This window comes from Papaver somniferum, chromosome 9 (genome assembly GCF_003573695.1).
Source record: "Papaver somniferum cultivar HN1 chromosome 9, ASM357369v1, whole genome shotgun sequence".
In the NCBI taxonomy this organism is placed as follows: Eukaryota; Viridiplantae; Streptophyta; class Magnoliopsida; order Ranunculales; family Papaveraceae; genus Papaver; species Papaver somniferum.
The window spans coordinates 31,092,753-31,120,334 of NC_039366.1; the positions used below are offsets into that span (position 1 = coordinate 31,092,753).

The 27,582-nt window shown below is 40.3% G+C and overlaps 2 protein-coding genes across 3 annotated transcripts; both read left to right on the plus strand.

Moving 5' to 3' along the window:
* Positions 1–11,029: 11,029 nt before the first annotated feature.
* LOC113313378 lies at positions 11,030–15,612 on the plus strand. 2 transcript variants are annotated; one of them, XM_026562137.1, is made up of 12 exons: positions 11,030–11,198; positions 12,390–12,448; positions 12,545–12,637; positions 12,739–13,377; positions 13,478–13,720; positions 13,829–14,047; positions 14,154–14,246; positions 14,341–14,448; positions 14,558–14,782; positions 14,875–14,934; positions 15,038–15,143; positions 15,216–15,612. In XM_026562137.1, exons 5-11 carry the CDS (start codon positions 13,520–13,522, stop codon positions 15,140–15,142), a joined length of 1,011 nt encoding a protein of 336 aa, XP_026417922.1. In that variant the 5' UTR covers positions 11,030–11,198; positions 12,390–12,448; positions 12,545–12,637; positions 12,739–13,377; positions 13,478–13,519; the 3' UTR covers position 15,143; positions 15,216–15,612. The 2 variants fall into 2 exon arrangements, with proteins under 2 accessions (XP_026417922.1, XP_026417921.1); XM_026562136.1 differs by having other exon boundaries at positions 15,038–15,612.
* LOC113311706 (transcription initiation factor TFIID subunit 11-like) lies at positions 12,434–13,383 on the plus strand. Its single transcript, XM_026560511.1, has 4 exons — positions 12,434–12,448; positions 12,545–12,637; positions 12,739–12,984; positions 13,069–13,383. Exons 1-4 carry the CDS (start codon positions 12,434–12,436, stop codon positions 13,381–13,383), a joined length of 669 nt encoding a protein of 222 aa, XP_026416296.1.
* Positions 15,613–27,582: the final 11,970 nt, after the last annotated feature.

Sequence of the window (27,582 nt, forward strand, 5' to 3'; positions counted from 1 at the left end):
TCCATCATCGCCACCACTCCCTGACGCCACCAAACACCACCAAACCACTCTAACCTTTTCCATAAAAGCAAAACCCATCATTTTCCCCATCTTTCTAGCCTCCTACTTCATCAATCTCGCACCTTCCCTATCCCTGAAACCCTAGGTTAGAGATTGATGAATTAGGTGAAGCTAAAGAAGAAATTGAGGCGTGGGAATGAAGCAGTGAAGTCAGAGGAAGATTGGGTCGACATTGTGGGTAAGATTAGACCCATCAAAGTAGGTAAATTTCATAGCCCTAATTCACTGTTAAATTTGGGGATTTTTGGGAATTGTGTGTATGAGCTAGAATTGTGTAAATTGGGTATAAATAGGATGATATGGTGTGTGTTGTAGGCATGCCTGGGCTAGCCAGAGCTTCACCCAAGGGGCCTGGAATAGCCAGTGCTTCCAAGTTGTTTTCAGTTCATGTTTTGAAGTCAGTTAATTTCAATTTCAAATGTTAATCATGTTTTAATTTCATGTGCTAGGGTTTAGATGAAACTCTTGATTGTATGTTAAGATAGTTAGTAATCTGTCATTGTTCTTGTAGTGCTAACAATGAGTTAGGACTGCTAGTAGCCATTTGAACGAGCAAGCCTGTGATCAGCTGTGCTGTAGAAAGACAGCTGATGCTAGGGGTAAGTGAGTGATAATGGTTAAAAATTCAGTACATTAGAAGGATTGAGCCCAATTGCCTTAGAGTTGATAGATTAAGTGGTTGTGCAAGTAAACCTGTGATCAGCTGTGCTGTAGAAAGACAGCTGATGCTAGGGGTATGCTAGTAAAATTAGTTGATAAATCATCCATTACAATCTTCCCTGAGATGAAACAAGAACATGATTGATTAGGATCTGCCTTAGTTTAGGATCAAGAAGTAGATTCAAAGACCCTAGTACCTTCATTCTTTACTTCACTGCCTTTGGCTCATTGCCACTGTCACTTACTGTCACTGCTTAGCTTAGGAAACCTCAACTACACACACCAATTCCCTGAGGATAAACCCCTTCTTACTCCACCTATCTACAACAACCCTGTATACTTGCAGGTGTAGTTGTAGGTTCTTTTAAAACCACACCAAGAAGTGACCACCTTTATATTTTACAACTCACATCTTAAAGGTAGTGAATAAGTTTATAACAACACCCATAAGGTTCGCTGAAGATTAAAAAATATTTGATTTTTAAAAATGTTCTTTGAGAGATTCGAACCCAAGCCTATTGTATGTTAACTCAAGTCATCAACCATCATTCCAGCTTCTCAATACTGGCATATTTCTGCTTTTTTTATGATCAATATTGACAACCTTTACAAAGGTTGTAAAATGAAAAAATTGGCGTTGAAAAAAAAAGAGTCTGCGGTGAATCGAACTTGAACCTCATCGGCCTAAGACTAAGATTCCAACCACCCTTCCAGATTTACATGTGTGATCATATTGTACAAGTACATCTATATTGACAAACAATTTCAACCGAGCCTTAAAAAAAGGACATCAAATGCGCCATTCTTCCTGAAACATACAAGGCATTCTCTGAATTATACAAGGCCTGCAATCACATTTTAATCAACACACACAGTACCAGATTCTACATATCAAAATCTAAATGAATGAAACAAGTGGAGGTGTATATCTATGCATGTTTTGGTACAGAAAACACCAGTCATGAAGAAGCTGCAAATGCTCAAAGTTTCAGAGTTCATATGAATGTGTTACCTGTTTTTCTCGCCAAGTGCAGAATTAGGACCAACTCAGTAAATCCCCTTTTCTCTCCTCCTTTATCCGGGCTTGAGATCGACAATGAAATAAGATATCATTTCAATGGCGGAGTTAAAAAGAGGGGGTTCATCTCAAGAGAAATAAAAAGCATATCATATATACCAACAGTATTATAAGCCATACAAAGGAAATCCAGGTCTTACACATAAAATGAAATGTTATTACATATGAAGACATTTCTGTATATTTGTAACTAGATCAGCCATTTGATTTGTAGAAACTCTAACTTATTCTTTTGCAGCAATGAAGATAGCATCTGAAGCCCATGTAAAATCTCCACATTTTTCACATATAAGGTAAGCTATGTACTTATTGTGTTGATTGTTGCATATTTTCAGGTTGAGTTTGTAATTGCAGGTTGAAGAGAAGCACAACCGATTGTGCAGTGGACAATTTTTATAAGAGTGATTATCTTCTCCACAAGCTTGACAGCTTTTCTCTGATGGCAGCAACAACAACTTGGCTTTGCAAGGGTCATAAGCATCATCAAACCATTTAAAGTAGTTGCAGGTAGGTATGGTGCACTTGAAAAACATATTTCCATAGGTTTCAGTTTTTTTAGATTGTAGTAATGCTCTCACACCATTACAAGGAACATGCTTGCACCTAGAATAGAGCCAAGGACACACTTTTGTCTCATGATTCCTTTGTTCATAGATAGCACACTCACTTAGGATTTTTTTCATTCTCATGTTAATGTTGTTGCTGCTACTGCTGCTGCTTGGAGAGTCTTTCACACCTCCACCCATAACTAATTTAGAGTTTTTAAAGCCTAATTGAAGAAAATTTCTGAAATCTACACTAATTCACTTAAAATCCTAATTCAGTGTTGCCTAATTTACACAGAATGGGAAATCAAAAAATTAGCAAGGACTAGAACTGTATCATCATTCTCAATATACTAGTATTTAAACAGAACGGGAAATCAAATAAATAATAAAACCCTAAAATGGGTTATAGAATCAGACATGTGTAACCTTCTTTTCCTTAACAGATCGAGAAGGTGTTGGTGGTGAAGAAATATTAAGCTCGATCTATTGATGGGTGATGGTGGTGAAGAAATCTTAAGCTCGATCTATTGATGGGTGTAAATAAATGAACCTTATTTTCTTTAACAGATCGAGGAGATGAAGTTTGGTGGTGAATAAATCTTAAGCTCGATTTATTGATGGGGTTTTAAAGTTTCGTGGTTCGGGAGACGAAGGAGGAGGTTTTGCGGGAGATGGATGAAGAAAAAAAATGAGAGAAGGAAGATAAGTGGAGGAGAATCGTTGATGGGGAGATTGAATAGATAAGAAGAGGATAAAAAAGATCTTCTGCAACCTTTATAAGAGTTGTAAAATAAAAATAACTTTGAAAAAAATGAAGCTCAGGTGAGAGTCGAACCTGAGCCTCCTCTGTCCAAGTCTAAGACTCAAACCATTCTTCCACATTTACATGTGTGATTATATTTTACACTTACTTTTATATGTATAAAAAATTTCAACTCAGCCTTGCAAAAAAAGAGAGCAGCAAACGCATCACTTTGCCTGAAACATACAAGGCATTATCTGAATTATACAAGGCCTGCAATCACATTTCAATCAACACTCACAGTACCAGATTCATGTAAGTTTTGGTGAAGCAAACACCAGTTCTGAAGAAGCTGCAAATGCTCAAAGTATTGACTGCAAAAAAAATACAACTGCAGAACTGCAAAAAAAGCAAGAAATTGGTTACCAGTGCATGATTCAAGTAACCAATTTCTGCACATTACTTCAGAAAATATGTATTTAGAACTCAATAAATCACCTTTTCTCTCCTCCTTTATTCGGGCTTGAGACCGGCAATGAAATGATATATCATTTCAATGGCGGAGTTAAAAAGGGGGGGTTCATCTCAAGAGAAACAGATAGCATATCATACCAACAATGTTGCAAGTCATAATTAAAGAAAAATAAATAGAATGTCATTTTAAAAGCAAAATTACAATCTGAATCAAAATGAAAGAAACCAAATAGGTTCAGCGCATCAGTGGAGATGAAAAGAGTAATTAAACCCACCATCAGTGGCACTTCTTTTTCGTTTTCTTATTCTTCTTGTTCTTCTTCTTTTCGGGAACCACTAAGATATGTTCAACATCAGTTCTTGCATAAGTCTCGGGCTCATCATCCATTTGTAAGTCAAGAGTTGAAGGATCCACTGGTAGGCATATTGTGTCTTCATGTTCATTGTATTTCTCTAATTCATGGAAACCCCTAGGTGGTGGTTTCAACATCACAAACCAATTAGACGAATCTGACTCTCGAGAATAGAAAACTTGTCGGGCTTGTGACGCTAAAATGAATGGATCATTCTGATATTGGTTCTTATACTGACGTAAGTTGACTAATGTAAAGCCTTTTTCTTGCTTGACACCAAAATAGGTGGGATCCCAGTCACATTTGAATATGGGAATTTGAAACATATGCTGGTAGTCCAACACAAGAATTTATTCTAAAACACCATAAAAACCACTACTTATTTGTGATGCTGCAACTAAAGATTTTGACTCAATTGAAACACCACTGTTTTGTGTGACTCTTCGAATATCCTTCGTGATAAACCTTGACCCATTTATTTACAAGCCTTTATATGAGACACATTTTTCTAAAGGACCATATGCCAACCACTGTACTGTACTTGATACAGATATGCCTCGACTAATTTGCATTTCAACCTATAAATATAATCTAGTTAGCAGAACACAATTACCACAATAATGGGTGCAAGCTCTATGCAAAAAGGAGTTATTACTCAGGGAAAATGAATCAAACATATAACAAATGACATATAACATATAAAAAATGACCAAGTGGTGGTGCACGTACCTTTTGCCATATCCAATCTGCAAATGTGTCTGAGTGTATGGAAAGGAGTTGGTCTTCACTGTCAGCATGGGAGGATCTTAACTCATCCATGTGCATTCTAATAAGAAAAAAAAACTAATATGAAAAAGACCCGTAAGGGTATTAACTAATAACAATTTCAAATGAACATATAACGTCAATTGCTGTTGTGTTAAAAAGCACATATCTATGAGCGATCTTCAGCATATCACTACCAATATACACTTGAACACCTTTAGAAAGAGGACGCCCTGCCAGTGTGGAATCATGTTGAATGTTTTCATTACGGCTTTGATTTACTTCTCCTTCATATGCTTTGTCCGCATGAACATCTAAATACCTGACGCACTCCATTCCCAAGTAACACTCTGCTATACATGCTTCAGGTTGTGTGTAATTGTTTACGTATTCTTTGAATATCTTCATATACCTGCGATATACCAAACCTTTAATTATTAGCACCAAACTCCCATTTACATTAACAAAATTTTTAATAATAATAAAAGAAGTAATACCTTTCAAATGGATACATCCAACGATATTGTACGGGTCCAAACGCACTTCTCGAGCTAGGTGAATTGTCAAGTGTATCATCACATCAAAAAATAATGGAGGGAAGTACATCTCCAACATACACAAAGTCACAGCAATTTCTTCTTCAAGTTCTAATAATCTATTCAGATCAACAACCCTTTGGCATATTTCGTTAAAATAGGAACATAACCGGTTAATCGCAGTACTTGGCCCATCAGGTAAAAGTCCATTCAAAGCTACAAGTAATATTTGTTGCATAAGAACATGGTAATCATGAAACTTAAGGACACCCAAGCAACCATCCTTCCAGAAATGCCTCATAAGATCAGAACTATACCCATATGGAACTTTCAAATTTCTCATCATATTATAAAATATACCCTTTTCCTTGTCGCTTAAGTTATATGGTCCTGGTTCAAGCCATGTTTTCCCATATATGATTTTTGGATGCAAGTCTTCTCTGATTCTCATACTTTTCAGATCATTACGGGAGTTTAAGCCATCTTTTGTTTTTTTCTTTATATTCAATATAGTACTAATGAGACTCTCACAGACGTTTTTTCCCGTATGCATAACATCAATATTATGACGTAGTAACAAAACCTAACAAGGAAGAAACATAACATAAAAGTATGAGCATGCAAGTCACTTGGTCGTACGTTCCATAACAGGGAACCAACATCATGATATGGTTATTAGGAACCTAGCACTGAGACTTACAATGCATATAGGAATTTCAGAGTGAAAAGAAGATAATTTGAGGTTAGAATTTACCTTCCAATAAGGCAAGTCGAAAAATATCGACCGTTTGTTGAATATCGGATGGTCATGATCCTGTGCACCAGAACCAGCAACAGCACTCGTACCGGCATCAGTAAAAACTGCCCTCTTCCGCTTCCCACACTTAGAGTTACCGTCATTTGAACCTTCTGCTCTGCTCTGACCCTTTTTTTTCTTATTCTTCTTCTTTAACTCTTTATCTTTCCTTTTCTCTGCCTCGTTCTGCTTCGCTTTTCCAAAGTCATTCACAATACTGCTGTGACGTTGAAAAGCCTCTGCACCAGACATAGTAGGTGGCTTTTCTTTCCTCTCAATATCTCTATTGAAACAGGCTTTCTTCTTACTCGATCGAAGAGAATTATTATGAGGTAGAAATATCCTATGATTCATGTAAACAGTTTTACGACTAAACGGCAGATAGTTTGAAAGAGTATTATCACCACAAATAGGGCAGTCTGCCTTCCCTTTATACGTACATCCAGATAGGTTACCATAAGCAGGAAAATCGTTTATCGTCCACATCAATAATGCCTTCAAGTTGAACATTGTCTTACTATCCGAATCATAAACCTCGACCCCGTCATTCCACAACTTAATCAGATCATCAATCAGTGGTTGCAAATATATATCAATGTCTCTACCTGGTTGTTTCTTTCATGGAATCAGCAAGCTTAAAATAATATTATCGCCTTGCACACACAGCTGAGGGGGAAGATTATATAACACAAGCAACACCGGCCAACAACTGTGGGATGCAGAAAGATCGCCAAAAGGATTAAATCCATCAGCAGCAAGCCCAAGACGCAAATTACGCGGTTCTGAAGCAAATTCGGGGAACTTTGTGTCTATGTGCTTCCAAGCCAAAGAATTCGTTGGATGACGCATCTTCCCATCTTTACTCTTATGAGTCACGTGCCATATCAACTGCTGAGCTAGCTCTGCTGATTTATACAATCTCCTTAATCTCGGCACAATGGGGAAGTATCTAAGTACCTTCACCGGTATCTTCTTTTTGGGCTCGTCTATCATGTCAGCATCGTCCATGTTAGATGTTTCTTCCTTCCACCTAGAATAGTGACATTTAGGACATTCATCTGCGTCTTTCAAATCATTTCTAAACAAACAACAATCATTCTAACATGCATGTATTTTCTCATAAGTGAGCTGGAAAGCTTTCAGCAACTTCTTCACTTCATAAGTTGATTTAGGAAGACAATGACCCGGGGGCAACACAGAACCAATTGTCTTGAGAAGATCGTCAAAAGCCCTTCGAGATAAACCATTTACTGTCTTCTGCCTATACAACTCAGTAGTCATAGATAGCTTCGTGTGTGTAGTACAACCAGGGTATAAAGGGAAGTCAGCCTCTTCAATCTCGTTCAGCAACCCTTCGTCGTGGTTTGGCAACCCTTCGTCCTGCCTAGGTTCACAAACCCCTTGCCCTGGTTCGACATCGCCTTCAACATTAGCATATGTCCACATCTGGTAGAAAGTACGTTGACGTGTTTCTCCCTCTTCACTCACATTATTAAAATTGCTAACCTTCTCCCCGTGAAGAACCCACTCGGTGTAAGTAGGATCCATACCCCGTTTTAGCAAGTGCATATGTATTGTACCAGGAGGAAGTGGTGCAGCAAGATTCTTACAATCCACACAAGGACAACTAAACTTAGAAGGATTTCCAAGTTTCTCATGAGCCAACTCTACGAACTTCTTTACTGCATCCTGGTATGGAACTTCCCCCTACATTAAAACTCCAATGGTTAGATCTCACTAAGATCAATTAATCTCATTATGAGACATACACATCAAATGTAAAAAAGGCATCTACAAGTCATGACCCTATAGAGACAGTTATGACTTGGCTTTACCTTGGCCAACGAACCCAATCTTTATTCATCATTTTACAGTTATGAATCTCTATTCCCTTGCCACTGTGAATGAAAAAAATTCTCATATTAAAACATATATAAAGTGCTAAAGGTTCAAAACTCTATCATTCACAAAACAAATCAAACAACAAGCAAATAACTAGCGCATACATACCATCCGTTAGCTAGACTTCTTTTCAGCAAAATTTGTACTTCACCTGCTACCCTATACCGTTGGCTCAATCTGCAAAAATCAAACAACCCGAAAAAAATTATTTCAACCATTTGCAGAATTGAATGCATCAATTTCGAAGAACCCAAAAAAAATTAATGCAACTGTTTGAAATGATTGAAATTAAATGAAACCCTAAAAATTTAATCCAAGCCAATCATCAAAATTTAATGGAACCCTAAAAATTTAGTACAAGCCAATCATCAAAATTTAATGCTACAAAATCATCAAACGAATTAAATGCAATGATTGAAAAACGAATTTGATGCAACCCAATCAACAAATCCTAAATTTAATGCAAATTAAGATGAAACAATTACAAAAAAAATTAAAGAAATCAGTTACAGACCCGTGAAACAGATCGAGAAGGTATTAACAAGGCTTAAGAAGCTCGATCTGTTGATGGACAAGCTCGATATGTTGATGATGTTAACAGAGCTTAAGAAACTCTATCTGTTGATGAAGAAAAAAACGATATGTTGATGAAAAAGTTAAAAAACTCGATCTGTTTCCTCGATCTGTTGATGATTTTGAGTGATGGTGGTTTGATAAATGGTGTTTCGGCAGATGGAGGAGGTGTTTTCTGTGGTTGGAAGAAGATAAGATAAGAAAAATAAAAGAAGGGGTGGAGGAGGTTAAGGAAAAAAAAAAGAAAAGGATAAAAAGGAAAAAATAAATAAAAACAATGGACGACTAGAGATTGAAATGGAAGCTGTGATGCACTAATTTTTTTCTCATGGCCCTTTCACAACTCTTAGAAATAGTCGTCGTATGGGTTTTTTTCGTCCTGCTAAACTTTTTCACTTCTGATAAAAAAAAAAATCACTTATGCTAATTTTTTTCACTTCTATTAAATTTTTTCACTTCTGTTAATCTCGGAACAAGTTCACTTCTCGAAGTTGACGAATTCGTGCGTGTTTAGGGTTTATGAGAATATTTTCATGGAATCTTACCCGTAAACTGCTAAAGATCCATCGTTCATGCTAAGTTGCAGTCTCATAGTAGTTATCTCATGGCCAGTTTTCGATCTCGGAACAAGTTCACTTCTCGAAGTTGACGAATTCGTGCGTGTTTAGGGTTTATGAGAATATTCTCATGGAATCTTACCCGTAAACTGCTAAAGATCCATCGTTCATGCGAAGTTGCAGTCTCATAGTAGTTATCTCATGGCCAGTTTTCCATCTCGGAACAAGTTCACTTCTCGAAGTTGACGAATTCGTGCGTGTTCAGGGTTAATGAGAATATTCTCATGGAATCTTACCCGTAAACTGCTAAAGATCCATCGTTCTCGGGATGTTCGAGTCTCGTAGTAGTTATCTCATGGCCAGTTTTCGATCTCGGAACAAGTTCACTTCTCGAAGTTGACGAATTCGTGCGTGTTCAGGGTTTATGAGAATATTCTCATGGAATCTTACCCGTAAAATGATAAAGATCCATCGTTCATGCTAAGTTGCGGTCTCATAGTAGTTATCTCATGGCCAGTTTTCGATCTCGGAACAAGTTCACTTCTCGAAGTTGACGAATTCGTGCGTGTTTAGGTTTATGATTATATTCTCATGGAATCTTACCCGTAAACTGCTAAAGATCCATCGTTCTCGGGAAGTTCGAGTCTCGTAGTAGTTATCTCATGGCCAGTTTTCGATCTCGGAACAACTTGACGAATTCGTGCGTGTTTAAGGTTTATGAGAATATTCTCATGGAATCTTACCCGTAAACTGCTAAAGATCCATCGTTCATGCGAAGTTGCAGTCTCATAGTAGTTATCTCATGGCCAGTTTTCGATCTCGGAACAAGTTCACTTCTCGAAGTTGACGAATTCGTGCGTGTTTAGGGTTTATGAGAATATTCTCATGGAATCTTACCCGTAAACTGCTAAAGATCGATCGTTCTCGGGAAGTTCGAGTCTCGTAGTAGTTATCTCATGGCCAGTTTTCGATCTCGGAACAAGTTCACTTCTCGAAGTTGACGAATTCGTGCGTGTTTAGGGTTTATGAGACTATTCTCATGGAATCTTACCCATAAACTGCTAAAGATCCATCGTTCATGCGAAGTTGCAGTCTCATAATAGTTATCTCATGGCCAGTTTTCGATCTCGGAACAAGTTCACTTCTCGAAGTTGACGAATTCGTGCGTGTTTAGGGTTTATGAGAATATTCTCATTGAATCTTACCCGTAAACTGCTAAATATCCATCGTTCATGCAAAGTTGCAGTCTCATAGTAGTTATCTCATGGCCATTTTTCGATCTCGGAACAAGTTCACTTCTCGAAGTTGACGAATTCGTGCGTGTTTAGGGTTTATGAGAATATTCTCATGGAATCTTACCCCTAAACTTCTAAAGATCCATCGTTCATGCTAAGTTGCAGTCTCATAGTAGTTATCTCATGGCCAGTTTTCAATCTTGGAACAAGTTCACTTCTCGAAGTTGACGAATTCGTGCGTTTTTAGGGTTTATGAGAATATTCTCATGGAAATTTACACGTAAACTGCTAAAGATCCATCGTTCTCGGGAAGTTCGAGTCTCGTAGTAGTTATCTCATGGCCAGTTTTCGATCTCGGAACAAGTTCACTTCTCGAACTTGACGAATTCGTGCGTGTTTAGGTTTTAGAGTTTATACCTTTCAAATGGTTTTATTATAATTGTTTGTAATCCGACGAACCATATTTAAGGAAATCAAATCACAACCCAATCTAACGGTGGGAAGCCTTGTTTGGTTTACCAAATTTTGTGTTTTGTTTCTCAATCTGTATGCTTTGTTCAAACCAATGGGATCGTCCAAATTTTGATCTAACGGCTAAGAAAAAGAGCATGCGGATTGTGTGTTTCCCACCTAAACAACCCGACTAAATTTGGGCACATTCTTCTAAAATTCGAACCAAATTTGGTTTCCCACCCAAACAACCCCTAATGAGAATACTTTTGACCATTGACCAAAACAAACCCCAACTCATTTTCTTTCTCTTTCTCTTTCTCGTTCTCTCCGTCTCTGAAACTCTTTCTCTGCAACTCAGAAAACAAATCTCCGTCTCTCCATCGTTCACCTCAAACTTCACCTCAAACTCAGAAAAAAAACCCCAACTTCATAGAAGAAGAGTTCATATTTCTCAGCATCAACTCAGGTATAAATCTCACCTTAGGGTTTTATCTTTCATTTTCTGTTTCGTTTTTTTGATTAGTTTTGATTGGAAATGTTTGATTTAGAGTTAGACTTAGGGTTTTTCATTTGATGTAGATTTAGATTAAGGGTTATTTCCTGATTAGGTTTTTTTTTAGCCGAGTTACGGTTTTTTTGGACCGATTCATATGTTTTTTTGATTTCGAGTTTGATTTCGAATTTGATATTTTCTTTGTGTTTGATTTAGAGTTATTTTATGATTAGGCTTTGATTTTTTTAGCCGAGTTAGGGTTTTTTACCGAACCGATTCATATGTAAATCGGCTTAGAGTTTAATTTTTGATGAACAGATTCATATGCTTATTGATTTGGAGTTAGAGTTATTTACAGAAATTTAAAATTGTTGACATGCAATAGTTTCTGCATCTAGTTTTTTTTTTTTTTCATTTTCTGTTTGATTTCATGGTGCATAATTGCATTGTCTTAATAATTAGTTTTTGATTTTGATTTATTCATTCATATGATCAGATTATTCTTGGGTGTTGATTGATTTTGTTTTTAACATGATAGATCAAGTGCACTAGAACATTTTAAGAATGACTTGTTTTTAACATGTTACATATATATAGCCATGTCTGTTATGCTTTCAGTAACATGTAATACAATTTTTTGCAATATGACTAGCCATCAAGTGAATCTGTAATTGTCGTTGGTGGGAGTACCGAACTCCTGCCTCATTCTCAACTGAGAATTGCGCAGGGATTCGGTATTCCAACCAACGGTTGTCAGTTGCTTGGTGGTTATTTGAAGTTTGATTTGTAACATGATTTTTTTTTTAAGTTTGATTCATATGTGGATTGCTTTAGGGTTCATATTATTAACATGATAGTTTGATTTCTTAAGTTTGATTCACATGTGGAATGCTTTAGGGTTAATATTCTTAAAACATGATAGCTATCAAGTGAATCCGTAATACCTTCTGGGTGGATTACTGAACCCCTGGCTCACACTCAACTGAGAATTGCGCAGGGATTTTTTATTCCAACCAGCAGGTGTCGGTTGCTTGGTGGTTATAGGTTTCTTTCTTATTTTAATTTGTAGACTATTGTCAATATTGTTTGTAACATGATAACTATTTTAATTTGTAGACTATTGTCAATGTTTGCAGTTCTGACTTTTTGGTTCTGTTTTTATAGTAGCTGCGTACGTGTGGAAGAAGATGAAGACCAATTTGTCTGCAATGGTAAACAAAAAGGTATAGACTTATATATATTATAGTTCAATTTATGCATTTAGTGTAAATGATGTTCTTTCTCTCCTTTTGATTAACTTACTTTACTTTATGTTACAGGTTATCAAAGAAGCAAAGAGAAACAAGTCGGTCCCAACTCCCAAAAAGGTAGTAAACAAGCAGGCAAAAATCGTCCGCGTGTCTCCTTTCAAGGTAGTAACAAATATCGTATGATTCAGTTTCTTTTTACTTGTATCAATAATTTTGTTGACCATCATCTCCTTTTGATTAACCTAGTTTAATTTATTTTGCAGATCAATTTGAAAGACCAGAGTAAAAAGTCTCCTGCCAAACAAACTCCTAAGAAGAAGAAGAAGAGTTCAGAGCATCCTGATAGCGGAAAGAGTCCAAGACGATCATCCCCTAGGTTCAAGAATACTCCTGAGGAACCTCATAATGCTGAAAAGACATCTCAGAACAGTTCAGAGGAACCACATGATGCTGAAAAGACTACTCCAACACGATCATCGCCTCGGAAAATTAAAAGTGCAGTTGAACCAGTCGCTGAAAAGATAACTCCAACACGATCATCACTTAGGAAAAGGAAAAGATCATCTTAACCAGAACAATCTCAACCATTACAGTCCACATCAGGAGCATCCCAAGTTGCACCCTCTAGTGAAGTTGTTAAGAAGCAGAAATATGCAAAGCGGAGATTGTACACAGGGCCATGTCCAAATGTGCAAGTCAGGAATGTGAATGATACTTTCTCAGATCTTCAAGACAGTGAAGACGAAGAAGATGAAGATGAAGATGATGAACAAGAAGAGAAGGGAAATGAAGAGGTGGAAAATGAAAACGTGGAAAAAGAGAATGAGGAAAATGAGGACGAGGAAAATGAGAACGATGGCGAGGACCATGGCGTGGGAAATGAAAATGAAACAGAAGCTCAGGTATGACTGTATGTCCAAGATTTTCATTTGTATCTTTATGTTATTTTTTCCATCCTTAACTCTTTTGCTTAATAACTGCAAAAACACTTGGGTTTTGCAGGCAAAACCGAAAAGAAAGTACGTTCCACGTGGCCCAACAAGGATGAGTGCACTATGGATAACAAATGGTAAGAATGGCAACGAAGCTGTTAGCCTTAACAATAAGGATCAGCCTATTGGTGATCCTTCGTTGCAACTTGCAAGTGTGTTGGGAGTTCTGGTTAGGAGAAACATCGCACTAAAACACATGTATTGGAGACTTGTCCCTAAAGAAGCCAAAGATAACATATGTGCGGTTGTCCAGGTGATTTCTTAACTCTTCAAATTTCGAACTCTTTTACTTATATAATGTATCAAGAAGATTTACACATTCTCTCTATAACTCTTTTAACTCTTTTTCTTGTATTTGCAGCAAAGGTTTGTTGTCGATGAGTTTTACAAAGATTACTATGTTGAGAAGATGGGATGTTATCTTAAAGAGGCTAGGTCAAGGAAAGCCGGGAAGATACTCGCCTTAGATGAGGTAGAGAAAGAAGAAAGAGAGAAGAAGCTGGCAGAACTGAAACCAAATAATAGCACTGTCAATGAGTGGGAAGAGTTCGTGAAACATGTTTGCTCGGAGGAATTCAGAGTAAGTGTTTATATCACAATAAATTATTTTTTTTGGCGTTAAACCCTTGCACGTTCACTGTTCTTGGTGATGTCTTGTTATTTAACGACGTTCCGTACTTTACCAGACAAAAAGATTCCGGACGCAACAAATCAGGAAGAAATACACCACTCCACACACTATCAGTAGACTAGGTTGGGCGAGACTCGAGGCTAAGATGGTATGTTATGTATTTTTATTCTTATGTTCATTATATGTTCACTGTATTCAAATTGTTCATATGTTAACTAGCTGGATTATTGTATTGTTTACAGCAAAAGGAACGGAAAGCACAAGAAGAGATTGATATAGTCGAAGTTTGGACAACAGGTCACAAACAGAAGGAAGGAAAGGAACCTAATCCGGGTGTTGTGGAGGCTTTGGTGAGAACTCAACTCTTCTTTATGTTATTTCTTTGTTTCTTTCTCTGGTTTATGTATCTTTCAATGATGCAAAAATGTGACTAGTCGGGTTAAATATACACAATTACAGGAAAAGATTCAAAGAGCAGCAGAAGAGCATGGTGCTGATGTTGGATCATCTGTGACAGATGATTTTCTTTCCAAAGCTCTTGGTGACGACAAACCAGGGAGACTGATAGGAATTGGGTATGGAGCGACAAAGACTAAAATGGTTGTCAAGACCCATTATAAGAAGATCATCAAAGAGTGTCGGGACAGTATGAAGGAAGTGAACGAGAGCCTTGCACTGTTAGAGGTGAGAACGTACTCATTCATGCATTTAGTTTGTTTTTTTTTTGTTGATGAATGAAACTTGCATGTAATACTGCCGGTTTGGTGTTGGTATAGGAAAAGACGTCGAGTTGTGTCTGCTATGGTTCCTCACACTTGCACAACGTCAGTCCAAAGGTCAGTGTGTTTATATATGTTTGTACAGCTGCATATCGCCAGTTCAAATTTATTTCATTGCATTATGCCAATTTTTTATGTTGTTGTTGTGTTTATCCTGCAGTCTGGAAATGCTAGAAAAGTTGTTGGTAGCACTAGCATGAATGTTCCCCACCATGAAAATGACAGTCCAATCAGCAGACCAATGGCAGGGGGAGTGCTAGAGTAAGGTAAAGCTTGCAGGTTGCTCAGTTGGTACAATGAGAATGAGGTTGTTGCTGACGCGATTATGTCTGAAACAGATCCAAAGATGAAGTGCCATGGAGAACCAATAGGTTTTGCAGCTTACAAGGTAACTGTCACTACATCTATTGTTGATGATGCCATTCTCTACAAGCAAAGCGGAGAGTTGAAGACTGTATTCAACGTTGTAGGAACTTATACCACATGGGCCAAGGATCTCATATTGCCTGCAATCTGACTTGTTATTATGTTTGGGGAGTGTTTGGGGAGTGTTCATAAAACAACGTTGTTCTTTTTTTGTTGCTCTTATCAGCTTAAAATAATGTTGTTCTTTTTTGGTGCACTTATCAGTTTAAAAAAATGATGTTCTTTTGTTGTAGCTGTGAGAAAGTGTTATCAGCAGGTTCAATTGTTTGAATGTTGTTACATTTTAATTGAATGAAGCCAATTTATATATTTTCCGGTGAATCAGAATCAAATTTATATATATTTTTTTATAAAATGTAAATGAATCACAACTCCTAAAAGAGGCTGTGAAACAAGCCTCACACTACATACACAAGCATAGTGATACAATTTTCTGCTACACAGAGTATTGGTTGTGAAATAATTGAATTATAACCAAACTATGTGTTGTCAAAATAAAATTATACTACACAAACAAGAATTGTGATACATATTTATAATACACATACTATTGGTTGTGAAAATAAGCTTGTACTACACAAACAAGAATAATGATACATATTCTTGCTACATAGTGCACTGGTCGTGAAACAAGCTAACTATAACCAAATCTAGGGGTTGTGAAAATAAAGCTACATTGCATAAATAATTGTTGTATCACAAACTTCTGCTACATATTAATAGTGTTGTGAAAATGAAATTATACTACACAAACAATAGTTGTGATATCTTTTTCTGCTACATATAATATTTGTTGTGAAAATAAGGTTGTACTACACAAACAAGAATAGTGATACATATTCTTTCTACATAGTGCATTGGTCGTGAAACAAGCTAACTATAACCAATCTATGGGTTGTGAAAATAAAGCTACACTACATAAACAATTGTTGTATCATATACTTCTGCTACATATTAGTAGTGTTGTGAAAATGAAATCATACTACACAAACAATAGTTGTGATATCTTTTTCTGCTACACAAACCTATGATTGTGAAAAAAGAGTTGAGTAAGAGTTGAGTATGTTATACAACTAAAGTAGGAGTGGGGGAAGGGTGTATACACAACAGTTGGCGGAGTGGTATACAATGGAACGACAACCGTGTTTACAACTGTTATTGACGAGTTGTAAAGAATTGAGGACTTTCTACAACCCCCCCCCCCCCCCCCCCCCCTTGTGCAACCCATAGATATGAGTTGTCGTATATCGTATGACAACTGTTATCTGGTGTAGTTAATCACTATTTTTCCCGTAGTGTCAAGACAGTGAAGCCGAAAATAAATACACATACTTTGAGATCATGTCACCTACTGCATTCTTAAGTCCTTACTTCCATAAATTTACTAGTTATGTCATGAAATGATCTTTTAAGAAATTATTTAGTGAACAATATTTCAAGCTTGGTGATAACTCTTCATTATAACTCAGACCGTTATTATAATTCAGAACGATTATTTAGTGAACGATCTTTCAAGCTTAGTGATAACTCTTCATTATAACTCCGATTATTTGCTGAACGAAATTTAGTGATAACCCTTCATTATAACTGTTGATATAAATTAAGCAATTAATCTTTGATGATGAACTACTGTATTCATTAGTTAATTAAGTATTCATGGAAGTTCTTACTCTATAAACTGTTGATACATACCAGTTCATTAGTTGACTATTCTTGGATGATAAACTGCTTTATTTATTAGTTGACTGCTCATCGGAGTTCCTACTCCATATCAGTTCAGTTTGGATGATGAACTTCTTTAATGATGTTATTCTATAATTGTATATTTCTTTGCAGACGCATGTTCAACAAAGAAAAGAGGATGATAGGTTGAACGTGATAAATAACTTCATAGAAAATTTACATAGCAGGACCGAGAAGATAATAATTCAGATGAACTGCGACCCTAGTCTTGATAGAGCCAAATCCAAAGTCCCTATTGGTGTGCATTGGCATCTACTCGTCTACGACATCAGCAACTACCAATGGGAGCATTACAATTCAGTCAAAAGAGGAGCAATGGCTGATAGATGCAAACTAGATGCAAGAAGGACGGCTGCATACTGCAAAAGGCACATTGATTTATGGATGGAGAGGCAGGACTTTTAAAGAGACACTAAATTGAACATTGAGTATATGAGTACGCCTGATCAGGGTTATTATATAAAACAATGTTGCAAGCCAAAGGTTCTGAAATCTCAGCATCTGTTTCCAAAGGATCAAATGATAGAAAAGATGCAACAATGGAGATACATGATGGCCTGCAAACTTCTGACACAAGGTGAAGATGGATTAAGTTGGGATAACAAACCAAACGAAGCATATCTTAACAATGAAATGCTTGCCTCTGGTCATAAATATTGAATTAGTTTCAAATTGCATAACTATAGTATTTTTGTATAGTAGGTTACTGTTTGTGGGTGAAAACTGTTTCTGCTGATTTTGGTAATTTCGGGTGTGTGGGTGAGAAACAAATCTAAACCCTAAAAAATGTACTGCACGGGAGTACTTCTGATTCGAGTGATCAATTTGTACAATCCTGGCCTAAACCAAGAAATGGCCGTTCCAGGCTTGCTTCGGTCACAAAGTGAAGGAGAAAGGTTGGTCTTAGGGAGGGAAGCGAAGAAAGTGTTGAGACCAGAATAGTTGATTTTGGAAGTGTGGGTGTTTCGTGACTTGTATCAGAAAGTCGAACTGGCTAGCTGAATGAAAATCTATCAGGTGATTTCTGGATGTTGTATTTTTCTCCTGACCAAAACTTGTTGTTGGAAAATAGGTGAGACTCATTTATACAAGTTGCAACAAAACGTATCTTGGTCTCGTGGGAAGTGGAAACGATTGAGTGGTGGAAGAAGGGAGTAACGGGTAACGCATGGAATTTATGTTCCCATAATGAAGGATACGTTTACACCATTATTTCTTGCCATTACTGACCGCCCCGCTTTATGACACTTTCTATAACGTGCGTATTGCACGCCGCATGCTGTAAATCGCCAGACCAATACCCTGATGAGTATCCCCCAGTTTGTGACATGTTTTGATGTCTCGAGTGTTTTCTTGGAAAACATGTAGCACTTTGATACGTGTGGCAAGTTTAGAATTGAGAGGCTTGCCATAGGTAAATAACATATGTGATGCTAGGCTCTTTTTGGCTAGTCGAAGTGGCGCCAATAGTAGTGCATGGTGGCATGCCAGTAGCCGTGGCATGGTGGCATGCCATGAGCTACGCCATGGTGGCATGCAAGTGGCCGCGGCACGGTGGCATGCCAGTGGCCGCGGCACGGTGGCATGCCGGTGGCCGTGGTGTTGTAACTTGGATAAATTTAAGATTTGGCTTTGTGACTAAAGTTAAGGTTTGGCGGAACGACCAAGTTTAGGGATTGGCGCCGTGGCCGTGGCCAATTTATGGTTTGGCACCGTGGCCAAAATTTAGGGCTTGGCGGCATGGTCGCTCAGAAGTTGCCACAAGTCCGTTAGTTTGGCAGTGAACTTGGATGGCTGAGATTGCATCTCAGGAAGAAAGATAGTCGTCGATCATGGCTACCTTCAATTGGCAGTGGCGCCTTCAACTCGTGCTAGCGGCATGGCTGGCATGGCTCGTGCATGCCTTCGGCGCGGCTGTGTAGCCATAGCCATTGAAACCTTGGCACGTCGATGTGGAAATCTTGCTTAGGGTTTAGCTTGTCGAAACCCTAATTAGCCTATGTAGGACGTCACATGGGGCGACTGGCCATGTTTAGCGTGTTTGGCATGTGCATCTGGCATGTGTGCCTGACGTGTGCGTTTTTTGGGAAACCAATTGGCTTTGCGGCCATCTAACGTGGTTTCATTATTTTCATCATTGTGGCGAGTTTAAGGTAACCTGATTGGTTAATGTAAGAGGGCCGGCCAGGCATGGGCGTGGCTACACTTCTGTGTGAGTGTGGCGGATTTTAAAGCGACCTGATTGGTCGATAGGAAGTGGGGCCGACAAGCTAGGGCTTGGTCACACTTCCAGTGCGTTGTGGCGGATTTAATCGCCCTATTTTGACTAAGCATAGTTTTTCGACCAACGGGGTCAAGTGTACTGCTCGAGGCGCGATACCCTAATTTTGTAAATTAGTCAGGTTTATGAGTTTTTTTTGAGTTATCACAATAATCGGCTGGATTTTGTATGCTGCCACAAAAATCCTTATCTACAAAATGCAGTGTGCTTTCCGTCTGAGCATTTCGTGCGATGGCCTTAACTTCGGTACTTGGAGGTTCATGCTACTCCGCTGCGAGTTAACATAAATCCATCATGCCATACCGATATTAAGGGTTCTGCCGGGGAACACAGCACCGGAAGGTACATTCGCCAGTCTGGATAAATTTCATGTAAATATATTGAATGGATCAATAAATACGTCGATGGAAAGGTTAGAACTCATGGCACCGTTTCCTTGCAGAATGACGTCAGATGCAAGGTTTTACGATTTTAACCCTAAGATAAAAACCACCATCAACATTAAGTCCCCTGCTTAGCATGTAACAGTGGCATTATTGCGGGGTAAGCATGAGATGGTGACAGCCAAGATTAAAATCGAAAGAGTAAAAATGTGAAGAGATTGCCAGGGAAATTCAACTAACCTTTTGGTGGAAGGCATGAGGAATCTGTGACCCTTGTGTTGGCGGCTTTTGTATAAATTCGTCTTGTCCATGGGATGTTGGCACCAGTGCGGCATATTTGGATACTGATTAAGGTATGGTTCACGAAGCTGGTGGCTAGGCTTGGCCGCAGAGGTGATGCTGGCTAGCTGGAGTAGCGGATGGCGCGGCTAGCTTGGGTAGCGGATGACGCTTGTCAGGAGCAGAAAAGTTGGCGCTGAGAAGGATGCAGGTGTATCGGCTACCGAGCAGAAAAGCTAGCGCTGGGAGGATGCAAGCTGTTGGTGCTGGCTAGAGACACGGGCTGTTGGCGCCGGCTTGGACATGGAATCAGTGGCGTTGCTTGGACGTGGAGCCATTGGCGTTGCTGGCTTGGCTTGGGCGTGAATGTTGTTGGCGCTGGCTTGACATGGAGCCATTGGCTCGGCTCGAGACGCACGCTTGGAGTGGAAGGATGGCTCGGGCTAAGTCACAGAATGGTAGGGACGGATGCTGACTTGGATGCCAAACCCTAATTATCCGTATAAGCAAATATCTAATCCATCTGGTATCACATGTTTGAAGCCTTAATTCACGGCTGGTAAAAGGATTTTCCTTCTCAAGATTCATCAATCCTCTGAATATAAGAGGTGATCTTGAATCCGTCGCTCGTTCAGATCATCATAAAATCGCGTCCACCCTCTTTACAAGTACTGTATTGTGTTTCTTCTCCTAGCTTCCATTTTGTCTTCTTCATCATGTAGATTGCTGGTGCGCATATGTAATTTTTTTTGTAGCATATAATGGGATCTTCCAGTGACGATCGTACCTCTGACTCTTCGGCGAGGAATTTTGAAATCGACAAGACCCAGCTTTTTTCGTATGAGAAGGTATTAGACAGAATTGATTCTCTGTTCCGTGAGACTGACGAGATTATACAAGGCATGTCTCTCGCCTATCTATGCAAAGTGCGGATGTGTGTTCAGATTCTCATGGATTCGATGGACATGGAGGAAAAGTGGAGACGTGATGAAGCATCTCGGCGCGTCGGGAGATCTCAGAATAATGAAGCTTCTCTACAACCCAGTGCTAGGGCTGAACGATTCGCCTCTCGGTTGAAACGGCGGAAGACTGAGTCCATGAAACTTTTAGGCGAGAGACAGTTTAATTACCCTGTCCATGATGGTATCTTAATCCTTGACCTTGATGCGGATGAACCGGGACATCCTCAAGAAACTGCTGGAAAAGCGCCCGAGGAAGATGTCGACACGGTTTACGAGACCGGAGCAGCTTCTGGAGTGGACGCTGAAGATACTGTCGGGAACGTTGAAGCGACTATTGAGGATGTCGTCGAGGCGGACGAGGAGGCAACATATGTCGGAGCCATCGGAGAAGCCATGGAAACATACGCTGGGAATGATGTTGAAACAAATGCGGGACATGATGTGGAAGCTGCTGCTGCCGAAGCGGCTTCGGGATGGGATGTCGAAGTTGATGCTGCTGAGGCGGCTTCTAGATGGAACGTTTGCTGCCAGAGAGGGTGCTGGGGAAAGTGCTTGAAAAAGCTCTGATAGAGGCGTTATTGGCTCAGGCGTCCGCCATTGACGACCAATTTTTCCACCTTTGCTATTTCTTCTCGACGTGTAACCGCTTTTGATATTTCAAAGATTTACTTTCACTTCCTTGTTTTCATGGCGGAGTTAGGATTTCGCCAAGTAACATTCCGTTATTCAGCTTTTGTGGTTTCACATCTCTGAATGAATTAATAAAACCTTCATACTGAAAAGATCCAAAACCCTTTATGCGAAAATAAGTCGCTCGACCCTCCTGGCCATCCAGTAGACGGGTAGACGCCGGACACAAATAGTGTGGATGGAATTTGCCGCAGGTACTAGCCGGCCTGCTGCTTTCGCAGCCAGTGCCTCTGAACGACGACATCACCCATAGTAACTCAAAACAGGGGAAAATAACAACAATGGTTCAAGGTTCGACCGACCTGTTTCTTGGCCCTCCCTTGTAGTAGCATTGCTGTCACATATCCCGAAAACCAGAGGAGCGTTAGGTGAGATTCGTAGCCGGATATTTTTGAAGAAGATATCTGTTCTGCTGCCTGATGATCATTTTCCTTGCATATTCCCTTCTTCAGTATTTTTTTGAATAAATGTCTTTTTTAAGGAAAGATGTTCTTTAATTAAAATCGAAAACTCTACTCATGAATGCAAGCAATGCAATCATTTTTAGAGAAGTTACAAATATTGCATGAAAAGGGAAAATGCTGAAGGAAATGCTGAAAGGGGAACGCTGGAGGTGAAGGTAGCACAACGTTTTAGGTATCAAATGGTTTGAGCCATCGCGAGTGAATCGTCACACCTTCCAATTTGCCGATATTGATGAGCTTGCAGTAACCACCCAAGATAACATCTGCCACCAGATATGGCTCATCTTTCTTTTCTTTAGGCAGATCGGGTCGAGTGGCTATCTTCACTATTATGTTCCCAACTTGAAACGAGGTCGTCTTGACTACTACATCTCCAATTTGAAACGGGTTTGAGCGTTACGCAACCACTTGATTTTTGAACTCGTCATCTTTGGCCGTGACAGCTTCCAAATTTTTGACGAAGCATTTGAAAGGGCCAACGTCCCATTCACGTCTCATAATGACGACTGGGTTGGTAACCGGACCGAGTCCCCATGCCTGGCCGAGAGGAGAGGTGACTGGGTGCATAAAGGGTTGTTTAAACAGACTTACTTGTGTTCGGAATCTGCGGATGAACGTCGACGGGCTTTCTCCAGGCAATTGAGTTACATTGGTAAGTTGTTGATACGAAAACATGTAGTCTTCAAAGTTGGACGGCTTGTTGGAAATTCTTTCGGGTATCGACATCGGCAGAGGGGATACTCTTAACTTCGCTTTGTTTCCGTGTACCCATGCGCATCCCAGGATCATGTCATAATTTGCGAGTTCTTTGACAATGTGGAATTTTCCATGTGTTAGAGTGTCTCCCACCTTTGAAGGTTGATGTAGCCATATGCGTCCATCGCCTCTCCGTCCAAGATTTTGACCACGGTTGGGGAGCGGGTAGCCTCCTGCTTCGAAATTCCCCCAGCTCTCAGAGTTATGATGGTAACGATGTTGAAGTCAGAGGCTGCGTTGATCAATGTGTTGTCAAGTTCGGCGTTCCTTAGATAAACCGTGGTTAGCAGTCCCCAGTTGTATTTTCCAGCACCGCTTCCCGACGGAGTTTAGGGTTCTGGCGTGATTTCTTCAGTAGGAAAGAGTCACTTGCACGATACAACACGATTAAGGGCTGTGAAGATATCTTGACGCTATGTCTTGGAGAGATAGAGAAATTCGCACTTATGTCACATCATGGATTGCACAGTCTCGTATACAGAGTCCCCAGAGACCATGCAACTCCTGAATGGAAGCGGATCTCTGTGAACTCTTTCGTTGTCCATTCGAAGCTCCCTTGCTTCTATCTTTTCTTTGAAGATATGCTTTAGCTTATTGCAGTCACTGGTCGGGTGGTGGACAAATCTGTGGTAGAGGCAATATTTGGGGTTTGCCATTTCCGCTTCGGTTGGTGGGCGCCTGGTGAGAGGTAGCCTGACGGCATCGTCTTGGATCCATGCTTCCTTGAGTTCAAGCACTTCCTCGATTGGGAACGGGAAATCCAAGACATTTTCTCCAGATGTCGCATGGGAGCTTTAGCGGCGGTCTTCCGTGGCGGAGTTGTCTCTCGTGCCGGTGCTGCACGCTTGGATTGTTGTTCTGCCGCTGGAGCCTTCCTCTACGACGCTCAAAGAGGAGGGACCAGTGTTGTATTGATTATTTATCAGGCGTCTATTTCCTCGAGTTTCGCGTGTGTCCTCGCTTCTGGTTGGCCTGGTTCTCTCCAACAACGCTGGTGCCGCTGTGGCCGATCGTTTTGGAGCTTCATGAAGTTCAGAGAATGTATGGAACCGCAGATTCTCTAGTAAGGCGCGGTAGATGTGAATCATGTCATTGATGCAAGAATCCACCAGTTGTTGTTCAATCACGTTTGGGTCATGACAATCCAGTGCTTGAATTCTGAACCTTTAGACAAAATCATTCGGATGCTCGTTGTTTAATTGGAACATCCTTCCTAGATCTGAGAAGGTAATTTTCTCAGACACAAAGAAATACTTCTTGTAGAAAGACGCAACCATGTCAGACCAGTTGGAGATGCTGCCTGGCGTAATGTTGTTGTACCATGTGTACGCTCTTCCAGTAAGTGATTTCGAAAATTCCCTCAAACGGAGAACGTGATTGTATTCGTGTTCCCCCAGAGACTCCAAGAATCGAGAGACATGTTCACGCGCATTACCGGTGTAGTCATATAGAGATAATTGAGGGGAAGAGTACCCCCTCGGAAGAGGAACTCTTTGGACTTCCGGAGGATACGGGGGTTGATGCTGATGCATGTCCATGGAATCGCTTTTGTCTCGATTTAGGAGAAGTCGTTCCAAATCTTCCCGTGTGACGAAATTGGATGGTTGATTTCTCTCCGCTGGAGTTTCTGGGCGAGTCTCTTCGTCTACAAAGGTGCGCCTTGTTGAGGTGTTGGCGGCAGGGGTATTGGAGGTATTCCTTGTTGGCTCTGGTTGGCGTGATTCTTGTGGTAGCCGCTCCGTTAATGTCTTGAGAAAAACAAGTACCTCCTTTTGAGTCGAGGCCATGTCTGTTTGGGCCCTAGCGATAACCTCCTATCTTTCCATCAAATCAGCAATGGTAATATAGGATCGGCTTCCTCTGGCTCCTCCAGTTTCTCGTCCTGATGTCGGAGTAGTTGCGGCTCTGGTGAAGGTTGGAGGTGTCATACTTGATGAAACATTAGGAGCGGCGGCAGCGGCTCTGGCTCTGGTGATTGGGGGTGTAACACCTGAAGGAGCATTTTCCGCGACAGAGGCTCTGGCTCTGGTAACCGAAGGTGTAACGCCTGAAGGAACATTTTCCATGTTGCTGGTGTTGACAAGTGGCATATTAGCACTACTGGAGGGAACGTTAACACCGAGAATAATTTCGGCGCCAGTGTTCTCAAGGTTTGTTGCTGATCCGGACCTGAGTTCCACCATCTTGAGATCGGAGTTGAAAGATAAAATTTGGAATCGAGAAATTGATATTGTAACCGAGAGATTAATCTCCCACTGTGGTCGCCAATTGTTTGTAGGTGAAAACTGTTTCTGCTGATTTTGGTAATTTTGGGTGTGTGGGTGAGAAACAAATCTAAACCCTAAACAATGTACTGCACGGGAGTACTTCTGATTCGAGAGATCAAGCTATACAATCCTGGCCTAAACCAATAAATGGTCGTTCCAGGCTTGCTTTGGTCACAAAGTGAAGGAGAAGGGTTGGTCTTAGGGAGGGAAGCGAAGAAAGTGCTGAGACCAGAATAGTTGAATCTGGAAGTGTGGGTGTTTCGTGACTTGTATCAGAAAGTCGAACTGGCTAGCTGAATGAAAAGCTATCAGATGATTTCTGGATGTTATATTTTTCTCCTGACCAAAACTTGTGGGCGGTGGAAAATAGGTGAGACCTATTTATACAAGTTAAAACAAAACGTACCATGGTCTTGTGGGAAGTGGAAACGATTGAGTGGTGGAAGAAGGGAGTAACGGGTAACGCCTGGAATTTATGTTCCCATAATGAAGGATACGTTTACACCATTATTTCTTGCCATTACTAACCGCCCCGCTTTATGACACTTTCGGTAACGGGCGTATTGCACGCCGCATGTTGTAAACCGCCAGACCAATACCCTGATGATTATCCCCCAGTTTGTGACATGTTTTGATGTCTCGAGTGTTTTCGTGGAAAAACATGTAGCACTTTGCTACGTGTGGCAAGTTTAGAATTGAGAGGCTTTCCGTAGATAAATAGCATCTGTTATGCTAGGCTCGTTTAGGCTAGTCGAAGTGGCGCCAATAGTAGTGCATGGGGGCATGCCAGTGGTTGCGGCACGGTGGCATGCCAGTGGCTGCGGCACGGTACCATGCCAGTGGCTGTGGCATGGTGGCATGCCGGTGTCCGTGGTGTTGTAGCATGGCCAAATTAAGTTTAAGATTTGGCTCTGTGACTAAAGTTAAGGTTTGGCGGCACGACCAAGGTTAGGGCTTGGCGTCGTGGACAATTTAGGGTTTGGCACCGTGGTCAATTTAGTGTTTGGCACTGTGGCTAAAATTTAGGGTTTGGCGGCATGGTCGCTCAAAAGTTGCCACAAGTCCGTTAGTTTGGTGGCGAACTTGGATCGCTGAGATTGCATCTCAAGATGAAAGATAGCCGTCGATCATGGCTACCTTCAATTGGCAGTGGCGCCTTCAACTCGTGCTAGAGGCATGCAGCATGGATGGCATGGCTCGTGCATGCCTTCGGCGCGGCTGTGTAGACATAGCCATTGAAACCTTGGCACGTCGGTGTGGAAATATTGCTTAGGGTTTGCCTTGTCGAAACCCTAATTAGCCTATATAGCACGTCGCATGGGGCGAGTGGCCATGTTGGGCGTGTTTGGCATGTGCATCTGGCATGTGTGCCCGGCGTGTGCGTTTTTTGGGAAACCAATTGGCTTTGCGGCCATCCAGCGCGGTTTCCTTCTTTTTGTCATTTTGGCGAGTTTAAGGTAACCTGATTGGTTAATGTAAGAGGGCCGTCCAGGCATGGGCGTGGCTACACTTCTGTGTGAGTGTGGCGGATTTTAAAGCGACCTGATTGGTCGATAGGAAGTGGGGCCGGCAAGCTAGGGCTTGGTCACACTTCCAGTGCGTTGTGGCGGATTTAATCGCCTTATTTTGACTAAGCATAGTTTTTCGACCAACGGGGTCAAGTGTACTGCTCGAGGCGCGATACCCTAATTTTGCAAATTAGTCAGGTTTATGAGTTTTTTGTGAGTTATCACAATAGTCGGCTGGATTTTGTATGCTGCCACAAAAATCCTTATCTACAGAATGCAGTGTGCCTTCCGTCTGAGCATTTCGTGCGATGGCCTTAACTTTGGTACTTAGAGGTTCATGCTACTCCGCTGCGAGTGAACATAAATCCGTCATGCCATACCGATATTAAGGGTTCTGCCGGGGAACACATCACAGGAAGGTACTCGGCGAGTCTTGCATTGGCGAGGTGCCGAAATTTACAGAGTGTTTGGGATGGTTGGTGCATTCGCTAGTCTGGATAAATTTCATGTAAATATATTGAATTGCTCAATAAATACACTGGTGGAGAGGTTAGCATTCACGACACTGTTTCCTTGCAGAGTGACGTCAGATGCAAGGTTTTATGATTTAACCCTAAACTAAAAACCACCATCAACAGTTACTTAACATTAATCAGCAAGACAATGATTATATTGTTACTCTCTTGACATTAGATTGGTACTCTAATGTATTGGTACTCCCTTTAATGAACTCTATTGACATTAGATTGGTACTCTAGTGTATTGTTTTTGTTTTTTTTTTCTGTGTTATACTCTTATTTGTTTTCTCTTAGTTTCATGAATCAGAGTGAAAATGATGAAAAAATATAGAAAAAAGGAAGTTCATAAGATACGATGAACTAGAAAGAAGTTCACTACATATGATGGACTAAAAGAGAAGTTCATGCGTAGAAATGAACATAAGTTC

Excerpts from the sequence above, each read along its gene's own strand:
- LOC113313378 (XM_026562136.1), top strand. The coding sequence starts at position 13,520 with ATGAGTGCACTATGGATAACAAATGGTAAGAATGGCAACGAAGCTGTT. Across the intron at positions 13,721-13,828 it reads ACATATGTGCGGTTGTCCAG|CAAAGGTTTGTTGTCGATGA; the intron begins GTGATTTCTTAA and ends TTGTATTTGCAG. Across the intron at positions 14,449-14,557 it reads CGGGTGTTGTGGAGGCTTTG|GAAAAGATTCAAAGAGCAGC; the intron begins GTGAGAACTCAA and ends ACACAATTACAG.
- LOC113311706 (XM_026560511.1), top strand. Across the intron at positions 12,638-12,738 it reads TCCGCGTGTCTCCTTTCAAG|ATCAATTTGAAAGACCAGAG; the intron begins GTAGTAACAAAT and ends TTTATTTTGCAG. Across the intron at positions 12,985-13,068 it reads TTAAAAGTGCAGTTGAACCA|TCCACATCAGGAGCATCCCA; the intron begins GTCGCTGAAAAG and ends CAACCATTACAG.